Source organism: Anolis sagrei, chromosome 4, assembly GCF_037176765.1.
Source record: "Anolis sagrei isolate rAnoSag1 chromosome 4, rAnoSag1.mat, whole genome shotgun sequence".
Classification (NCBI taxonomy): Eukaryota; Metazoa; Chordata; class Lepidosauria; order Squamata; family Dactyloidae; genus Anolis; species Anolis sagrei.
In genome coordinates this window covers 42,478,833-42,498,739 of record NC_090024.1, presented here as the reverse complement: position 1 = coordinate 42,498,739, position 19,907 = coordinate 42,478,833, and the positions used below count along the sequence as shown (strand labels likewise).

The 19,907-nt window shown below is 42.7% G+C and overlaps 1 protein-coding gene across 6 annotated transcripts in view; it reads right to left on the bottom strand.

Annotated features, from left to right (window-relative positions):
• Positions 1-18,111, bottom strand: part of STAU2 (staufen double-stranded RNA binding protein 2) — a 194,250-nt gene extending 176,139 nt beyond the window's left edge. For 3 of the 6 annotated variants that reach the window (XM_060775483.2, XM_067467394.1, XM_060775487.2), the window contains exons 1-4: positions 17,932-18,111; positions 11,797-11,998; positions 9,479-9,609; positions 3,334-3,493 (exon numbers count right to left, since the gene is read on the bottom strand). In XM_060775483.2, the coding sequence (XP_060631466.2) occupies positions 3,334-3,493; positions 9,479-9,609; positions 11,797-11,998; positions 17,932-18,105 (667 nt within the window). In that variant the 5' untranslated portion in view covers positions 18,106-18,111. Of the gene's footprint in view, positions 1-3,333; positions 3,494-9,478; positions 9,610-11,796; positions 12,004-17,715; positions 17,881-17,931 lie in introns of those variants that run through there. The other 3 variants (XM_060775488.2, XM_060775485.2, XM_067467395.1) reach the window with 3 other exon arrangements.
• Between the last annotated feature and the right edge of the window lie 1,796 nt (positions 18,112-19,907).

The following is a 19,907-nucleotide window of genomic DNA, read 5'->3' as shown; positions in this document are numbered from 1 at the left end:
CTATAGCAACAGGTGCCCATCTTATTTTTGTCAATATAAGGCAAAAATAAGATGGGCACCTGTTGCTATTGAAAGCAGTGTTGTTTCAGAACCAAAGGAGAAATGCAGGTGTATCTTCATGATTATGGATTTCATAAAGGTGTTCTGCACAACCTCTAAAGTAGGGACATGTAAACTCCTCCTCATTTCTGTATCATGCATCAATTATGCAACTATCTTCTTTGAGTAATTTCCCAATGCTAGCAACATTGAATTCCCATCTGTACAGAGCGTAAGGATCTCAATTTCCATACATCCATATGTAATTTCCACCAATAAAGAATAATAATAATAGTCAACATGTGGTTGTTTTCAGAAGCCAGTTATACCTAGCACCGCTTTTCTCCTAATTTAGGAACAATGACTTTAAATTTATCAGTATGCAAAGATTTGAGCACCATCTGCTGGTCAAACGAACTGCAAGCTTTTGCATGTACAGGCAGTACCCCGGTCACAAACATTCGACCTAGAAACGACTCATAGTTAAGAATGGGAGTGAAACAACAGGAAGTGAGAGAAATCTACCTCCAGGAAGGGAAATTCACTCCAGAAAGAGTTATCATGGGGAAAAAGTGTCTCAACTGAAGTTTGATTACCAATCTTTGTTTCCATGACAAGCCAAATTTTTCAAAATCCAAGGTCACAGGGACAGAAACTGAGGCGAAATCTTTTGAACAGGGGCACAGAAAGCAAAACAAACACCACAGGGGTGTCAACCCTTTATTATGCTACCCTTCACTATGTTACAGGGGCAAATGTCACAGGGGTGTTAACCTTTCCTTCTTCTATTCAAAGCTCTCTCTCTCTCTCTTTGAACCTATCTTGTTCGTAATTTGGGGACTGCCTGCAATCATAAAGCTACATACAAAAACCTGAGAGATCTATGAGATCTTCATTTTTATTTTTTGAGTTTGTGAGAATGCAAATCTGATTACAATGATGTCATTAGAAGAGGGACTGCTAACTCCTTTTCCTACCAAGTTTTTTTCCCCACCCAGGACTCTGCTCTCGCAAATACACATAGTGACTTTAACAAGAGAATGCTGCCACTTAGTGGAACAATCAGAGATCTGAAAAGCTATTTCAGGGGATGATAACTTTCAGAATACACTAGCCAACATGGCCATAGAAATAATATTTTCAAGCTTGGGAAAAATACATCCTTTACATGCAGAGGGATTTAAGATACTACCACTCAAAATAATCTGTGCCTGATAGAGACGGTGCCATAGGCTCCTCGGCCAAGGAAACACAGGTCTGGCAGTTTGTTGGAAGAGATGGTTGGGAGCAAAGTCACTAGAATTGAAAGTTCAAAATAATAGTCTAGAGATATTTGTTATTATAAGGCAGCTTCATATGTTACACATTTTTATGCTAGGCCAATCTGCCACACCTTTTTAAAAAAATATATCAGTTAGAGAAGTTTTTGAAAAGGATTCAGGCAAAAGCATTCAACTGCCCAGCAGGTGAAGGGTTGACAAAGTTCAATGTTATTTTACTTGTGAAAGAAAATAATCTGTACAGAGCTTCAAAACCAGAGCAAACAGAAGACACTCTTAATGGAACAATTCAGAATACCATTACTCTGAATTGGGCTTTTAAATCCTACTTCCTCTTGGGATGGAGGCCACACAGCTGGCCTAAACCCCAGGATTTTGCAGGGGTAGTGTCCAGATACTCACCCCTACTGATCCAAGATCAGCGGTGGTAGCGCTGGCACTGCCAGCCTCCCCCTCCCTACCCTCCATTTCCCCTGCACTTACAGGAGAAGACTTCAACAAGACTCCCTCCGTCTCCCCTCCGTTTAAAGAGCTGAAAGAGGGCTTTTAGTAGTGGAAGAAGATTTCTCCTCCAAGGCTCTCTGTTGGTTGAGAGGAGGAAGAGAAGCAAAGGCTCCAGGCCTGCATGGAAGACTTCCTCTGGTAAGTTGAGAAGGAAATAGGGGGCAGGAGGGAGTCCAGACAGGAAGGAGGAAAGGAAAACACGTGTTTTCCATGCCTGCAGGTTTACACAAGCTTTGAAAGGTGTGTGTTTCTCAGGAGGAATCAGGTTTAAAGGGCAGCTTTTAAACATGTGTTTTCCAGCCTTTAACCCGATTCCTCCCGATTCATCCAGGTTCCGCCAGGACACAGTTACACCCAATCAAAATATTGCAGGCATACCCCAGTTAATAAGCCTCTGAAAAAGAAGTTCTTTCTTACAAAGACTTTTTATGGGAGCGCTTGCCCAGCCCAGCTACCTTTTTATTATCTTCTGGCAGGTTTTTGAAGTCCTGGCATTGTGAGTATGATGAAGGAAGGTTAGTGAAAGACAGATTTTCAGTGCTGGATGGTAGCAGTGTGTCTGCAGTAAGCAATGAAATAAAGCTTGACCTAGAGTATAATACAATTCTCCTCTAGGTGATTGTAGAGGCATGTACTTACATACAACAAGCAGGGTAAAAACAGCTATCTCCAGAATCACTTACTGAGTACATGTCAAGAACACAACAAAGAAAGGGGGAAAGCAGGTTCACCTGCCTCACTAGATACCCTGGCATGTCAAAAAAGCAAAGAGCTGTATGTTTTGCCACCAAAATAAAAAGCAAAGAAAGCGGAGGCTCTTGAAAAACATAATAATACCAAGATGCATTTTGAAAGAGGCTTCCAGGTGGTCTCTAGAAGATTCAAAGCATTTCTAGTATTTACTTGTGCAAAGCTAACCAGAATTGGCTTTTTAAATATCACATGTGTATAATGTTAGTTCTGAATAACAAGTTTGTTGAAACGTGTTGTGCTGCTCTTGTTTTTTGTGGTGTAGGAATCTATCCCTATTTCTCTCATATTATTTCTATCCCTGGTATTAAATTTTCTGTTTTTAAAAAGTAAAGTATAGGAAGACATTTACTTGGTTAACTGAGATATACCTGTATCATCCAATTCCTTGGCCACAATACTGGAGGTTGTATGTAGAAAAGGACAAGACAGACTATGACTGTATTGGACAGATATTTATTAAACTAGTCTCCCACCTTAAAAAATAATGGCACAGCTTTATTGATATTGTGCTTGGTCATGTTTTTCACAAAATTAATATATTATAGAAATTGCATTTTCAGATCCTCACCTGTCTCTACTACAATAAACCAGATTGCTGTACATTTTCACACAAACATTCACCTTCCACCCCTATCCATCCATCCTGTTGGTTTAGGTTTTCCAAATTCTTTGTGTTTACCATAAATTGCAGCTGAAACTAAGTTACCTGATGCAGAACACATTCATGAATATTGTAGAAAGCGTAACTGTGACATACCTGGATTATTATTAACATTGTTTTTGGGTGGTCTAGGTGTTGGTTTGGGGAGGGTACTTTCACTCAGAGCTCTGCTTGCAACAGAATGATATGCCCTTTTAATACTGCTTCCTTCAGCTTCCCACGTCTGATCTCCAAGAGTCAGCTGCACTGTGAATGTCTTCAAAAGCATAGAAGAACAGGTAAGGGCATTAACATCACGAGCAAAACTTGAAAGTCTGTTGGCTACAACACTATGTTTATTTGATTCTCATGAAATGCTAGTCCAAATATCAGTTATGCCTGCATCATACTTGTTTCTGGAGAAATAATATAGAACAGGGGTCCTAAACTAAGGTCTGTGGGCTGGATGCAGCCCTTCAAGCCCCTGCCCTAAACTTTAGATTTAGGGTTGCCCTAATTCTGAAATGACTTGAAGGCATGCAACAATAACCCTAATTAATTTGACTCTCAGCAGCCAAAAGTAGGCCCACACTTCCCATTGAAATATTGATAAGTTTAAGTTGGTTAAGAGTGTTCTTCATTTTAAATATTGTATTGTTCTTTCAAGGTTTGTTTTGCACTACAAATAAGATATGTGCAGCGTGCATAGGAACTTGCTCAAGTTCTTTTCAAATTATAGTCCGGCTTCCAATAGTCTTAAGGGACCACAAATCAGCCCTCGTCTTGAAAAGTTTGAGGACCTCTGATGTAGAACATCAGGATAATACTTAGGGCCCTTCTACACTGTATATAAAATCCTGATTATCTGCTTTAAACTGGATTATATAGCATCGTAAACTCACATAATCCAGTTCAAAGCAGATAATCTGAATTTATAATCTGGATTATGTAGTAGTGTAGAAGGGTCCTTAGTTCACTAGCACTGTATGCACAAGCATATTGTGCCCATGCTGCCTTCTCCATATCTTTTGAATACCACCTTGTCTGAAAAAAGCAGGGCCTATTTGGGTCAATTGGAATTTGCTATACATTTACTGCTACCTGCTTGAATGCTATCAACGTTTAGGTCCATGAATCTACCATTTGCCAGAAAACACAATCTATCAATTAACCAGTATCATGGTACTTAAAGAGGGATATTTCCAAGTAAGTGTATTAGGCCCCATCTAGAGTGCCATATAATGTAGTTGACTGGACTGCCGCGTCCAGTGGGGTCACCACCCTGCGGCCAAAAAAGGAAAATGAACTTCGGTACGTGGAACGTACGGACTCTGATGGACAACAGTGACAGTGAACGCCCCGAACGCAGAACTGCCATCATCGCAAGGGAGCTGGGACGCTTCAACATCGACATAGCAGCCCTTCAGGAGACCCGGAGAGCAGGAGAGGGACAGCTGAAGGAAGAAAAAGGAGGCTACACCTTCTTCTGGAAGGGACTGCCCGAAAAAGACCAAAGAATGCACAGAGTTGGCTTTGCCATCAGGAATGATCTGGTGAAACATCTGTCCGAAGCACCCACTGGCATCAACGAACGACTCTCCACCCTCCGAATCGATCTTGCCAAAAACCAACGGGCAACCATCATAAGTGCCTATGCACCAACACTAGATGCTGACGAAGACATCAAGGAGAAATTCTACTGTCAGCTGGACACCGTCCTATCAGGGATACCTAAGGAGGACAAAATCATTCTCCTGGGGGACTTCAATGCAAGAGTCGGGCGAGACTTCGACCTGTGGCCAGGGACCATCGGAAAAGACGGGGTTGGAAACAGCAACTCGAATGGCATCCTGCTTCTCACCAAATGTGCGGAGCACAACCTTGTCATCACCAACACGCTCTTCCGCCAGAAAAACAAGTTCAAGACATCATGGAAGCACCCCCGGTCAAAGCACTGGCACCTCTTAGACTATGTAATCACACGTGCCAGAGACCGGCGTGACGTACTCCTCACAAGAGCCATGACAGGTGCTGACGACTGCTGGACCGACCACAGGCTAATCCGATCCACGATGGCTATCAAGATTGCCCCCAAGCGCAGACTCCAAGGAAGAAAGACAAGGCGCAAAATGAACACCCAAGCCCTTCAGGAGCCCTCCAGGCGAGCCCATCTCCAAACAGCACTCAAGGACCATCTACCCACAGTACACCCCGAAAATGTTGAGGAACATTGGAACAAACTGAAGACCTCCATCATCCAAGCCTGCGAAGAATCTATTGGATACCAAGCCAAGAAACATCAAGACTGGTTTGACGAAAATGACATCGAGATCCAACAGCTAATCGGCAAGAAAAGGAAAGCCTTCCAAACATGGCAGAGAGACATCAACTGTGCTGCTAAGAAAAAGATCTACGCCAGTGCAAAAGCTGAGGTCCAAAGAAGGACAAGAGAACTCAAGAACATCTGGTGGACAAAGAAGGCTGAAGAAATCCAACACCTGGCAGATACCCATAATGCTCAAGGATTTTTCAAAGCCACAAAGGTCATCTATGGGCCAAGAAACCATGGCATACAGCCTCTACGCTCATCAGACGGAACCAAACTCCTGAAGGACCAAAACGCAATTGCACTACGTTGGAAAGAACACTACCAAAGCCTCCTAAACCGCAGCTCCAGTGTGGCCGAAGAGGTCCTCTCACAAATCCCGCAACAACAAACCAGGGATGAGCTTGCAGCACTGCCTAGTTTGGAAGAAGTCAGCAATGCCATCAGCCAACAAAAGAACAACAAAGCCAGCGGACCGGATGGGATCCCTGCTGAAATCTTTAAAGAGGGAGGACCTGCGCTGACACACCAACTCCACCAGCTCATAGAAAAAGTGTGGGTGACCGAGAAAATCCCAGCAGACTTCAAGGATGCCACCATCATCACCCTCTTCAAAAAAGGGGAAAGAACAGACTGCGGAAACTATCGAGGTATCTCCCTTCTAACCTCTGCTGGGAAAATCCTCGCAAGAATCCTTGCAAACCGCTTTCTGCCCCTCTCAGAAGACACCCTCCCAGAATCCCAGAACGGCTTCCGCCCCTCCAGAGGAACTGTGGACATGATCTTCACTGCACGACAGCTCCAAGAAAAATGCAGGGAACAAAACCAACCTCTGTACATGGCATTCATCGACCTTGCAAAGGCATTCGACACAGTGAATCGCAGCGCTCTCTGGACCATCCTCCAAAAAATCGGGTGCCCAAGCAAATTTGTGAACATCCTGCGGCTCCTCCATGATGACATGATGGCAACAGTCTTGGACAGCAATGGCTCCCAAAGTGACCCATTTAAGGTGGAATCGGGTGTCAAACAGGGATGTGTTATTGCCCCAACTTTATTCTCCATCTTCATCGCCATGATACTTCACCTTGTTGATGGGAAGCTTCCCACCGGAGTGGAAATCATATATCGGACAGACGGCAAGCTATTTAACCTCAGCAGACTGAAAGCCAAAACCAAGGTCACAACAACATCTGTTATAGAACTCCAGTATGCTGATGACAATGTCGTCTGTGCGCATTCAGAAGAAGATCTACAAGCCACTCTCAACACCTTTGCAGAAGCATACACAAAGCTTGGCCTGTCACTGAACATCGAGAAAACCAAAGTGCTGTTCCAGCAGTCACCAGCCATCCCCTCTCCAATGCCAGAGATACAGCTTAATGGCGTAACACTAGAAAATGTCGACCATTTCCGCTACCTTGGCAGCCACCTCTCCACCAAAGTCAACATCGACGCCGAAATACAACACCGCCTGAGCTCTGCAAGTGCAGCATTTTCCCGAATGAAGCAGAGAGTGTTTGAGGACCGGGACATCCGTAGGGATACTAAGGTGCTTGTCTATAAAGCTATTGTCCTCCCAACCCTGCTATATGCCTGTGAGACATGGACTGTCTACAGACGTCACATGCAGCTCCTGGAACGATTCCATCAGCGCTGCCTCCGGAAAATCCTGCAAATCTCCTGGGAAGACAAGCGGACAAACGTCAGCGTGCTGGAGGAAGCAAAGACCACCAGCATTGAAGCGATGGTCCTCCAACATCAACTCCGCTGGACAGGCCACATTGTCCGGATGCCTGACCACCGTCTCCCAAAGCAGTTGCTCTACTCCGAACTCAAGAACGGAAAACGGAATGTTGGTGGACAGGAAAAGAGATTTAAAGATGGGCTCAAAGCCAACCTTAAAAACTCTGGCATAGACACTGAGAACTGGGAGGCCCTGGCCCTTGAGCGCTCCAGCTGGAGGTCAGCTGTGACCAGCAGTGCTGCAGAATTCGAGGAGGCACGAGTGGAGGGTGAAAGAGAGAAACGTGCCAGGAGGAAGGCGCGTCAAGCCAACCCCGACCGGGACCGCCTTCCACCTGGAAACCAATGCCCTCACTGCGGAAGAAGATGCAGAGCAAGAATAGGGCTCCACAGCCACATGCGGACCCACAAGGAAACCCATGATGGAAGACCATCTTACTCGTCCAACGAGGGATCGCCTAAGTAAGTAAGTAAGTAAGTAAGTAAGTAAGTTTCAGGATGCAGTTTAACTGCATTGAACTGGATCATATAGCAGTACAGATTAAAGAGCAGGGTAAACTCATACAATCCAGTTCAATGCAATTAAACTCCATTCTGAAACTGCATTATATGGTAATGTAGATGGGGCTTTAATGAATAACTCTTTAAAAGCACTAGGGATCCCCCCATTAATTCTTTTACATATATATTAGAACAGAACTGCATCAGAATTGATCTGCAAATATAAGGGCTTTTTCATTTGCAAAAAGGGTTGGAGCAGGAGAAAGGAAAGGAGATTATTGCCACTGAGTCTCCCCTACAACCCATGCGCAACAGTCATGATGTTGTTTTGCATCTCACAACACAACTTGATTTGACAAAGTTCTCCATGATCAATACTACTGTTAGGTGGATTTGTAATTGGTTAAGTGACTCGCTAATGGTACATCTTCATCCTGGAAAAAAGGGACTAGTGGAAGGGTTCTGTCCTGGGCCCAGTGCTGTTCAATGTCTTTATTAATGACTTGGATGAAGGTTTATAGGGCATCAACACCAAATTGAAAAGGATAGCTAACACTCCAGAAGACAGGCTCATAATTCAAAATGAACTCAACAGATTAGAGAGCTGGGCCAAAACTAACAAAATGAATTTTGACAAGAATTGTAGGATACTACACTTAGGCAGAAAAATAAAATAAAATCCAGAGATACAGGATAGATGATGCTTGGCTTAATAATAGTACATTGTGAAAAAGATCTTGGAGTTTACACGTTAAACATAAGTTAACTATGTGATGCAGCTGCTTAAAAAGCTAATGGGGGTTTTAGATGTGCTAAAAAGAGTACAGTATCTCTAGATCAGTAGTTCCCATCCTTTTTTTGACCAGGGAACACTTTGACCAGGCACTACTCTCCAACATTAGATTCAGTTTGGTTATTTGGGGTGCTGATTCAGAAGATTGCATTGAAAAGACCACATCAGCTCTAGTTTCTGATACAGAACATATGCTATCTGCTCGCCCACAGAAAACCATATTTAATAATCTGGAGCTGATGTAGTAGTAGTAACCCTTCGTAGGTAGTCAGCCTCTCTCCTCCTGACATTCCGATTGACTTGGCACTATAAGAGGGTTTCGCGAGGCCAGTCGCTCTCATTGCAATGGTGTAATAATGGTGAGGGCATGGACCGTATTTTCATTCTTGCAGACTACTGGTGGTCCATAGACCACAGATTGGGAACCACTGGTATAACTGAATTCTTCTGTTTCCCTCCCCCACCCCCTCGGTCTTTCATCTTTCCTGGCCTCCCTTTCATCCCTCTATTCCTCCACTCAATAGAAAAAGAGAGGAAGAGTACAACCTCAGTAAACCTGAAGGACTGGACTAAAGCATTAAAAAAAACAGATTATGGCATACTTGAGTTATATATATATATATATATTGTAAAAACAGAATATACATTTCTGGAACATGGAGGACAGATTCGGCTCTCCAGGTGCTGTTGGAATACAACTACCATGGCCCTAGCCAGTATAGGCAAGGCTGGCTTGTGGGTTAGCATTTAGGGCCATGCATTAATGATATCTTATTTTAGGACTGATATATTCCACAACTGCAGGATTGTCACACTGAGCAAGGAATATCTGCTAAATATTTTTTTAAAAAAACACAAGAAAGAGTCACATGTATCCAAAAACAGTATTATGTTACCTTTGCATGAGCAGGTCCTTGTTCATTCAGAAACTTATAAACAGGATGGAGTCTACTGAAACGGGCTAACTCGTTTACTAGACACATTGGAGTTTTCTCTTTAGGGCTTGCCAAGTTATCTTGCAGAGGAACTGGAAATTAAAAATGAGTGTCTTAAATATAACATCTCCTTCTTCACTACTTTAAAAATGTAACCATTATTTTATGAGAGAGACATACAGAGATTCAGGCTAAAATGTTTATTTTCAAGTATTTTGGTCAGGAAATTAGGAAAATATCTCCATTCAGATTATGACATTCTGCAAAGTGAGCTATTGTATGCATTTTATTTTTTGTTCAACCATACATAATGCCATATAAATATTTTTTGGAAATTCTAATAAATAATGTAATTTACCTACTGCAATCTGAATTTTAATAATTCTGCAGATTAAAGCCAATTAAAGCCATTACTAAATTATTGTCTACATATTGCTTCCTAGTTTTTGTATTTCTTATTACTTCTGTTCCCTAAAATCAAGACTCCTAGCATTTGGATTTCCTAATATTTTATTCCTCCTATCATTCCCCAGTCGAATACGCTTTGCACTCATTTCAAGCACTCTTATTTTGGGACCCAAAGTTTTGGTACATAAGGACAGGAACTACATTTTATTTACAGAGTTACAAAAGAAATAACACTTTCTGCCAAAAAGAAAAAGTCTGAGACATTTTGTTCTCGGGAAGGAAATACACTTGGATCCCTTCCTGAAGTTTCAAACTTTTCAGTGCTGAAAAGAGAGAGGTGAGTTGTTTTCAATGATACAACACCAGAAAACTACTTCAAAAGCTAAGTTTGACAAACACAGCTCAATGCAATGGAAGCAGCACTCCTGTGCCGATAGCATTTTTGCTATTTTGAGTGCTATCTGTTTTATTTCAAAAGTCTTTTTTAATATATGTATTGTCGAAGGCTTTCATGGCTGGAATCACTCAGTTCTTGTGGGTTTTTTTCGGGCTATATGGCCATGTTCTAGATATTTTATTTATTTTATCATAATACAATACATTTGTTATACATCCTTTGTTTTACAGTGTTTTACAGTCAGTAATGATACTCAGTAATTATAATAGTAATATTTATTTGTAACCCACCACCATCTCCCCAAAAGGACTCAGGCGGCTCAAAGTGCGGGCCAGTACTATCAATGATTCATCAAATTGGCCATGGATTACGCAGGCTCAAAGACCTGTGTGAAAAGCCATGCTTTTAGACTCACTCAAAAGGCTTGAAGAGAGGGGGCTAATCTAATTTCCTTAGGGAGGGTATTTCAGAGCCGGGGAGCCACCACCGAGAAGGCCCTCTCTCTCGTCCCCACCAACCATGCTTGAGACGGTGGTGGGACCAAGAGACGGGCCTCCCGAGCAGATCTTAATGCCTGCACCGGTTCGTAGAAGGATGCGGTCATAGATGCGGTTTTGAAGATAGGTTGGACCCGAAGCATACAGGGCTTTATAGGTAATCACCTGCAATTTGAATTGGGCCCGGAAACTTATTGGGAGCCAGTGTACAATCTACAATGCATTAACTTTTGCATCTACTAGAAATTTTCATGTTTATACATATTTTCTTACCCTCACCACCATGTTCCCTTCCCCCAAGCTACTTCTTTTATATATCATCTGTACAAAACTTCATTTCCTCTTGTGGAGGTAATTTCCCATCTCTCTTTTTGAATCCTTTCAATAAATTTTCTCATGCAATATCAAAATCACTTCTTTTCATATCCCTGTTTTAATTTTTAATTTGCATGTCAGCTTATCCTTTATTGCCAGTTTCCACACTTCCTTATACCACTCTTCTATTTGTATATTTATTTTTCTTTTCTAATTGTTTGCTATAAGCAGTCTTGCTATTGTTAATAAGTTTGTTATCACATCTTTGTCCTCTTTTTTCAACTGTTTATTATTATATAATGATAATAAAGCTATACTAGGACTTATTTCTATTTTAATGTTCATTATATCCTCTATCTCTCTAAATATCTTTTCCCCCAAGGTTATTTACATATTTACAATGCTGCCATATATGAATATAAGTTCTTGATTCTTGATATCCTCTCCAGCAAGTTTCTGAATAGTTTTAATTCATATTTGCTATTTTTATTGGTGTTAGATACTATTTCCATATTAACTTATAATAATTTTCTTTCACCCGTACTGATAAATTTCCCATTATTGTGACCACTTCAAGTAATTTATTTTCATTACATCTTATTTCAAAGGCCTTAACTTGGTTGCATACAAAGGATGTATTAACTTAAAATCAACTTCCTTACCCAATGAGTCATTAGAAGGCACAGAATCCACCAGACTGGCTGCAGAATTATTGCAATCAACTGCTGATTCTGGAATGGATCCATTCAAGGCAGGCTGAAGAGCAGCTGAATTTGTTGCCATTACTGATGGAGTGATCACTGCTGAGGACAGGACAGATCCAGGCTCGATGGATGTGCTCTGCATTTTGACTTGTGCTGCTGACTGTACTGAAGAAGAAAGAAAAACTAAAATATATTAGTATCTACATCCAGTAACCTAAATACAGTACTCAAAAAAAGTTCCGCTAGTATAACATTCTTCAGTCTATTCCATGTGTCTTTTCTACATTCAGATTTGACAACTTGAAGCAACTGATAGCAGACTGCAGACAGGATAATCTGCTGGGGAGATCTTGTAAAGGCACACCTTTACAACTTACTTTCTCCACAACTCTGACAAATGCTGGACTTCAGTGTTTGTCAACTTCTAGTGCTGGAACAGCAAAATTCAGTGAGAAGGAGTATTCCCCTATGGACATCCTCAAAACCTGATCTGAAAGGCTGGAAAACTTTCCTGACTTTTTAAATAGCTCTGAGGGATCCGAGGTACTCACTGAAATCAGTGCTATGGATTTAGGACATGCCTGATTCTTACATTATTCAACAGATCTCTTGTTTAGTTAATTTGTTTATGATACTTGTATGCCACTCAATATCCTTCTCTAAGTGCTAAACAAACCAAAAATATTTTAAAATCAAGCAAAATAAAATACAACTCTAATCCTACAGCACACCAAAGCTTAAAATATATTGTATTTTAAAACTCAGAAGCCAGAATAAAATTACAATTAAGCATTTTAAAAGCCCAATAAACAGAAAAATCTTCAGGTTCTTGTGGTTTTTTTCGGGCTATAGAGCCATGTTCTAGAGGCATTTCTCCTGACATTTCGCCTGCATCTATGGCAAGCATCCTCAGAGGTTGTGAGGTCTGTTGGAAGTAGGAAAAATGGGTTTATATATCTGTGGAATGGCTGGGGTGGGGCAAGGAGCTCTTCCCTGCTGCAGTTAGGTGTGAATGTTTAGCTGATCACCTTCATTAGCATTTGAAGGCCTGCCTGAGCCTGGGAAAATCTGTTGCTGGGAGGTGTTAATCTGTGCCTGGTTTTTTCCTCTCTGTTGTTTAGCTGTTATAATTTTAGAGTTTTTTAATACTGGTAGCCAGATTTTGTTCATTTTCATCGTCTCTTCCTTTCTGTTGAAATTGTCCACATGCTTGTGGATTTCAATGGCTTCTCTGTGTAGTCTGACATGGTGGTTGTTGGTGTGGTCCAGCATTTCTGTGTTCTCAAATAATATGCTGTGTCCAGGCTGGTTCATCAGGTGTCAAAAACTCAGTGTCAAAAACGACCATAGGGAATTGTGCCAGGCAAAGCTCTTTAGAAAAGCTATTTCATAAATGCAGTGCCAGTACTTAAAGGGCCTTTATTTATTTTCTTCATTTAGTGTGAAAATTCTGAGTAAAATTGGAATGAAATGCTTAATGGTTTAATGATAGATTTCTTTGTGGATATATGGAGTAAGTTTCCTTTTTTAACAGACAGAAAGTGTTACTGTTTTCACTGAAATACTTTGGAATCATTCAACAGCTTTGTGCTAATAAGGTGATGTTTTAAATACTAATCTATTCAATCCATGTGATAAAGACATCCCTGGAAATGTGATGAAACAATATCAGCCATAAGACAATGGTATTCCATTCTGCTCAGTCAATGGTGCAAGGAAAGGGATCAAGGCATGAGATCAAAGGTCAAAGAGGTCATGGGCAACACAAATACTATTGTCCATCATGATGGTGTTTCCTTCAGTGCTTAGGACTAGGGCTGCTTCCACATAGCTGAATAAAATCCCACATATTTGCTTTGAACTTGAATATATGGCAGTGTGGATTCAGGGCCCTCAGATAACCCAGTTCAAACCAGATATTGTGGAATTTTCTGCCCTGATATTCTGGGTTATATGGCTGTGTGGAAGGGCCCTAGGACATAGGCTGGAGGAAGTTTGCCCCTTTACTTATATATCTTTTGCAGCTGTTCAAGTTCATTATTAGCCTGTTGTCTATTTCACAACATTTGGCATCTGCATAGTTTCTTGCTTTATTCCTACCAACCGTACCAAATTAAGTTGTCAACACAGAAAAGGCAGGAGTCTCATCGAGAAGGAATTATACATTTAATTATATATTATATATAATTTAATTATATATTACATCCAGTTGAAAAGCGGATAACCTATATTGTGATTAATGAAATAGGTTCCAGAACACTACTTCTTCAAAAGAGTATTTGGTACTAGATGGATGGCCATCTGTCAGGGTGCTTTCATCATGCTTTTCTTGCATGACAGGGGATTGGACTAGATGGCCCATATGGTGTCTTCCAATTCTATGCTTCTATCCCTTAGTTACACCCCATTTAGACTACTGTAGTGGGCTCTACGTGGGGCTGCCCTTGAAAAGTGCCCAGAAACTCCAACTAGAATTCAGATAATGGATCACCCCCATTACAGCACTTACACTGCTGGCAATGTGTTTCTGAGCCCGATTCATGGTGCTCGTTTGAGATCGGAAGCGAGAGAAGAGCCTCCCCAGCAGATCTTAGGGATCGTGTGGGCTTGTAGGGGAAGATGCGGTTACGAAGATAGGCAGGTCCCAAACTGTTTTGAACTTTATAGGGGATAACCTGCACCTTGAATTGGGACTGGAAACTTATCAACAGCCAGTGGAGCTGTTTAAAGAGGGGGGTTGTAATATAAAATATATAATTACAATATATTATTATTATTATATTGTATCACATTATAACATTATAAATATTGGGTTGTTGTAGGTTGTTTCGGGCTATATGGCCATGTTCTACAGCAATGTTTCTCAACCTGTGGGTCCTCAGGTGTTTTGGCCTACAACTCCCAGAAATCCCAACCGGTTTACCAGCTGTTAGGATTTCTGGGAGTTGAAGGCCAAAACATCTGAGGACCCACAGGTTGAGAACCACTGTTCTAGAGGCATTCTTTCCTGACGTTTCCCCTGCATCTATGGCAAGTATCCTCAGAGGTAGTGAGACCTGTTGGAATTAAGAAAATTGGGTGTATATATCTGTGGAATGACCAGGGTGGGAGAAAGAATTCTTGTCTGTTGGAGCTAGGCGTGAATGTTTCAACTGATCACCTTGATTAGCATTTGATGGCCTGGCAGTTTTTTGGCGTGGCTTGTTAGTGCCTGGGGGAATCTTTTGTTGAGAAGTGATTAGCTGTCCCTGATTGTTTCCTTTTTGTTGTTTTGCTGTTGTAATTTTAGAGTTTTTTTTTAATACTGGTAGCCAGATTTGGTTCATTTTTATGGTTTCCTCCTTTCTGTTGAAATTGTCCACAAGCTTATGGATTTCAATGGCTTTTCTGTGTAGTCTGACATGGTGGTTGTGAGAATGGTCCAGCATTTCTGTGTTCTCAAATAATATGCTGTGTCCAGGTTGGTTCATCAGGTGCTCTGCTAGGGCTGATTTCTCTGGCTGAAGTAGTCTGCCAAGAGGAAAAGTGTTCTTGCCATACATCAAGGGAACGACTGACCACATAGGGAAGCTGATGAGGAAACACAACATGCAGACTATCTACAGATCCACCAAGAAGATCCAACAAATGCTACGTTCAGCAAAAGACAAGAGGGATCCTCTCACTTCTGCAGGAGTCTACCGTGTACCATGCAGCTGTGGACAAGTCTACATAGGGACCACCAAACGCAGCACCCAAACACAAATAAATGAACATGAATCATAGAATCATAGAGTTGGAAGAGACTTCATGGGCCATCCAGTCCCACCCCCTGCCAAGAAGCAGGAATATTGCATTCAAAGCACCTCTGACAGATGGCCATCCAGCCTTTGTTTAAAAGCCTCCAAAGAAGGAGCCTCCACCACACTGCTGAACAGCTCTCACAGTCAGGAAGTTCTTCCTAATGTTCAGATGGAATTTCCTTTCCTGTAGTTTGAAATCATTGCTCTGTGTCCTAGTCTGCAGGGAAGCAGAAAACAAGCTTGCTCCCTCCTCCCTGTGGCTTCCTCTCACATATTTATACATGGCTATCATGTCTCCTCTCAGCCTTCTCTTCTTCAGGCTAAACATGCCCAGCTCCTGAAGCCACTCCTCATAGGACTTGTTCTTCAGACCCTTGATCATTTTAGTCACCCTCTTCTGGACACATTCCAGCTTGTCAACATCTCTCTTCAATTGCGGTGCCCAGAATTGGACACAATATTCCAGGTGTGGTCTAACCAAGGCAGAATAGAGGGGTAGCATTACTTCCCTAGATCTAGACCAGGGGTCCTCAAACTAAGGCCCGGATGCAGCCCTCCAAGGTCATTTATCCGGCCTTCGCTCAGGGTCAACGAAAGTCTGAAACTACTTGAAAGCACACAACAACAACAATCCTATCTCATCAGCCAAAAGCAGGTCTGCACATCCCACTGAAATACTTTTTTGTTTTTGTTTTTTCCGTGTCAGGAGCAAGTAGCTTCTGGTGTGAGTGAATTGGCCGTCTGCAAGGATGTTGCCCAGGGGACGCCTGGATGATTTGATGTTGTTATCATCCTTGTGGGAGGCTTCTCTCATGTCCCTGCATGAAGAGCTGGAGCTGATAGAGGGAGCTCATCCGCTTCTCCCTGGATTCGAACCTGTGACCTGTCGGTCTTCAGTCCTGCCGGCACAAGGGTTTAACCCACCGCGCCATCGGGGGCTCCTACTGAAATACTAATAAGTTTATATTTGTTAACATTGTTCTCCATTTTAATTAGTGTATTGTTTTAAAGTGTTTTTTGCACTACAAATAAGATATGTGCAGTGTGCATAGGAATTCATTCATGATTTTTTTTTCAAATTATAATCCGGCCCTCCAACAATTTTGGGACTATGACCTGGCCCTCTGTTTAAAAAGTTTGAGGACCCCTAATCTAGACACTATGCTCCTATTGATGCAGGAAAGACCTCGCTACCTCTGAGGATGCTTGCCATAGATGAAGGCGAAACGTCAGGAGAGAATGCTTCTAGAGCATGGCCATATAGCCCGAAAAAAACCTACAACAATCCAGTGATTCCGATCATGAAAGCCTTCGACAATACATTATAAATAGTATATGTATATACAATATATTACATTATATTATTAGTATAGCACAGGCAACAAAGATCCGCCTAGTCAAAGCCATGGTATTCCCTGTAGTAACCTACGGATGTGAGAGCTGGACCTTAGGGAAGGCTGAGCGAAGGAAGATTGATGCTTTAGAGCTGTGGTGTTGGAGGAAAGTGCTGAGAGTGCCTTGGACTGCGAGAAGATCCAACCAGTCCATCCTCCAGGAAATAAAGCCCGGCTGCTCACTGGAGGGAAGGATACTAGAGACAAAGCTGAAGTACTTTGGCCACATCATGAGGAGACAGCAAAGCCTAGAGAAGACAATTAAATGGGGAAAGTGGAAGGCAAAAGGAAGAGGGGCCGACCAAGGACAAGATGAATGGATGGCATGCTTGAAGTGACTGGACTGACCTTGAAGGAGCTGGGGGTGGTGACGGCCGACAGGGAGCTCTGGCGTGGGCTGGTCCATGAGATCAAAAAGAGTCGGAGACGACTGAACGAATGAACAACAACAACATAGCACAGGAGACAAGGTGGAAACTTGGAAACCGTTCGTAACTACGAGTCGTTTGTAACTCGGGGCCTGCCTGTCTTTGATTCCAGATTATTTGTGATAGGAGTCCTCACTGCCATATGAGCCAATTCCACAGCAGGCAATTTGGATTCAGATGCGGGACTGCATGGCAGTCCAGATGGGGCCTGGAAGGACCCACCCAACTCCCCCGCGTTTGGGGCCTCGTTCGAGGCGAAGTCTCCGCACAAACCTCCTCCTGTGAATCTCGGTCCCGGAGGATTCCCCTTCCCGAAGCCCAAGGAAGAGGAAGGGAGCAGAGAAGGAGGAGGAGGAGCCGCCTCCCCGCCTCCCTTCCCAGCATCGCTCGCCAGCAGTGAGATACCCGGTGCAGCAGGCCAGGTGGTCCCCCATCCCCTTCTGGTGTCCCCTCAGGGTTTGTCCGGGCTGAATTCTCGTCCCCGGTTACCTGGTTCCTAGAGACGTCCTCGTCTCGGCAGGCGCTGGAGAGAAGCAGCTGCCTTCCTCGACAGCTTATACGTCTTCTCCCTCCCCACTCGTTTGGTCTCGTCCGCGTCGCCTTCTTCAGCGGCGCCTGGGCGGGAGATTCCATTCTGGACCTGAAAAGGGGGGGGGGGGTCATTTCCCAATATAAAGGACCCAAGGCTAAAGCGGGTCTTTCTGGGTGAAGACAGCAGAGAAAGTTGCTCTATTGCAGGGGTCCTCAAACTTTTAAAACAGAGGACCAGGTCACAGTCCCTCAAACTATTGGATAATTTGAAATTCCTATGCACACTCCACATATCTTATTTGTAGTGCCAAAACACTTAAAAACAATACAGTAATTAAAAGGGAGAGCAAATTTAACAAATATAAACTTATGAATATTTCAATGGGAAGTGTGGGCCTGCTTTTGGCTGATGAGATAGGATTGTAGTTGTGTGCTTTCAAGTCATTTCAGACTTAGCTTGACCCTGAGCGAGGGCCAGGTAAATGACCTTGGAGGGCCGTATCCGCCCCCCCCCCCCCAGCCTTAGTTTGGGGACCCCTGCTCTATTGGATTAATTCCATCGTGTAGGCAAACTTTGGCCCTTTAGGTGTTTCGGACTCCAACTCCCACAATTCCTAACAGCCGGTAGGCTGTTAGGAATTGTGGGAGTTGAAGTCCAAAACACCTAAAGGGCCAAAGTTTGCCTACACGATGGAATTAATCCAGTTCGACACCACTGCTACTGCTCAATGCTATGAAATCCCTGGGATTTGTAGTTTTACAAAATTTTCTCTATCAAAGGGTGCTGCAATCTCAGCAAACTATGAATCCAAGGATTCTATGGCACTGAGCTCTGGCTGCTAAAAGTGTTATTACTCTAATTAATTCGACAGTATTCGTTCATGTTAATTAATTTACTGTTTTTGTTGTTGCTTATTTGTTTAGTCCAGCAGTTATTTGGGGTGCCAATTCAGAAAATAGCATTGGATAGACCACATCAGCTCTAGTTTCTGACACAGAACATATTCCAGCCAGTAGTCGCCATGTTGCTCGCCCACAGAAAATCATTATTTAATAATCTAGAGCCATGGACCTTGCTTTAGGTCTCATGGTCCATCAGTGGGCCGCAGCCCCACAGTTTGGGAACCACTGGTTTAGTCTCTTCCAACTCTTTGTGACTTCGTGGACCAGTCCACACCAGAACTTCCTGTGAGCCATCGTCACCCCCAGCTCCTTTAAGGTCAAGCCAGTCACTTCAAGGATAACATCCATCCATCTTGCCCTTCGTTGGCCCCTCTTCCTTTTTCCATTTTCCCCGGCATCATTGTCTTCTCCAAGCTTTCCTCTTCTCATTATGTGGCCAAAGTACTTCATCTTTGCCTCTAATATCCTTCCCTCCAATGAGCAGTCGGGCTTTATGTCCCGAAGTATGGACTGGTTGGATCTTCTCGCTGTCCAAGGCACTCTCAGAATTTTCCTCCAGCACCAAAGTTCAAAAGCGTCTATCTTCCTTCGTTCAGCCTTCCTTATGGTCCAGCTCTCACATCCATAGGTTGCTATAGGGAAAACCATTGTGGGCCTTCCTTACCAGTGTGATGCCTCTACTCTTCACTATTTTATCAAGATTGGTCATTGCTCTCCTCCCAAGTAAATGTCTTCTGATTTCCTGACTGGAGTTCACCTCTGCAGTAATCTTCATGCCTAGCAATACAAAGTCTGTCACTGCCTCGTTTTCTTCCTCTGTTTGACAGTTAACAATCAGTCTGGTTGCCATAATCTTGGCTTTTTAAAATGTTTAACTGCAACCCAGCTTTTGCACTTTCTTCTTTCACCTTGGTTATAAGGCTCCTCAGCTCCTCTTCACTTTCATCCATCAAGGTGGCATCGTCTGCATATGTAAGGTTGTTAATGTTTCTTTCAGAATTTCAACTCTAGCCTTGAATTCATCAAGCCCC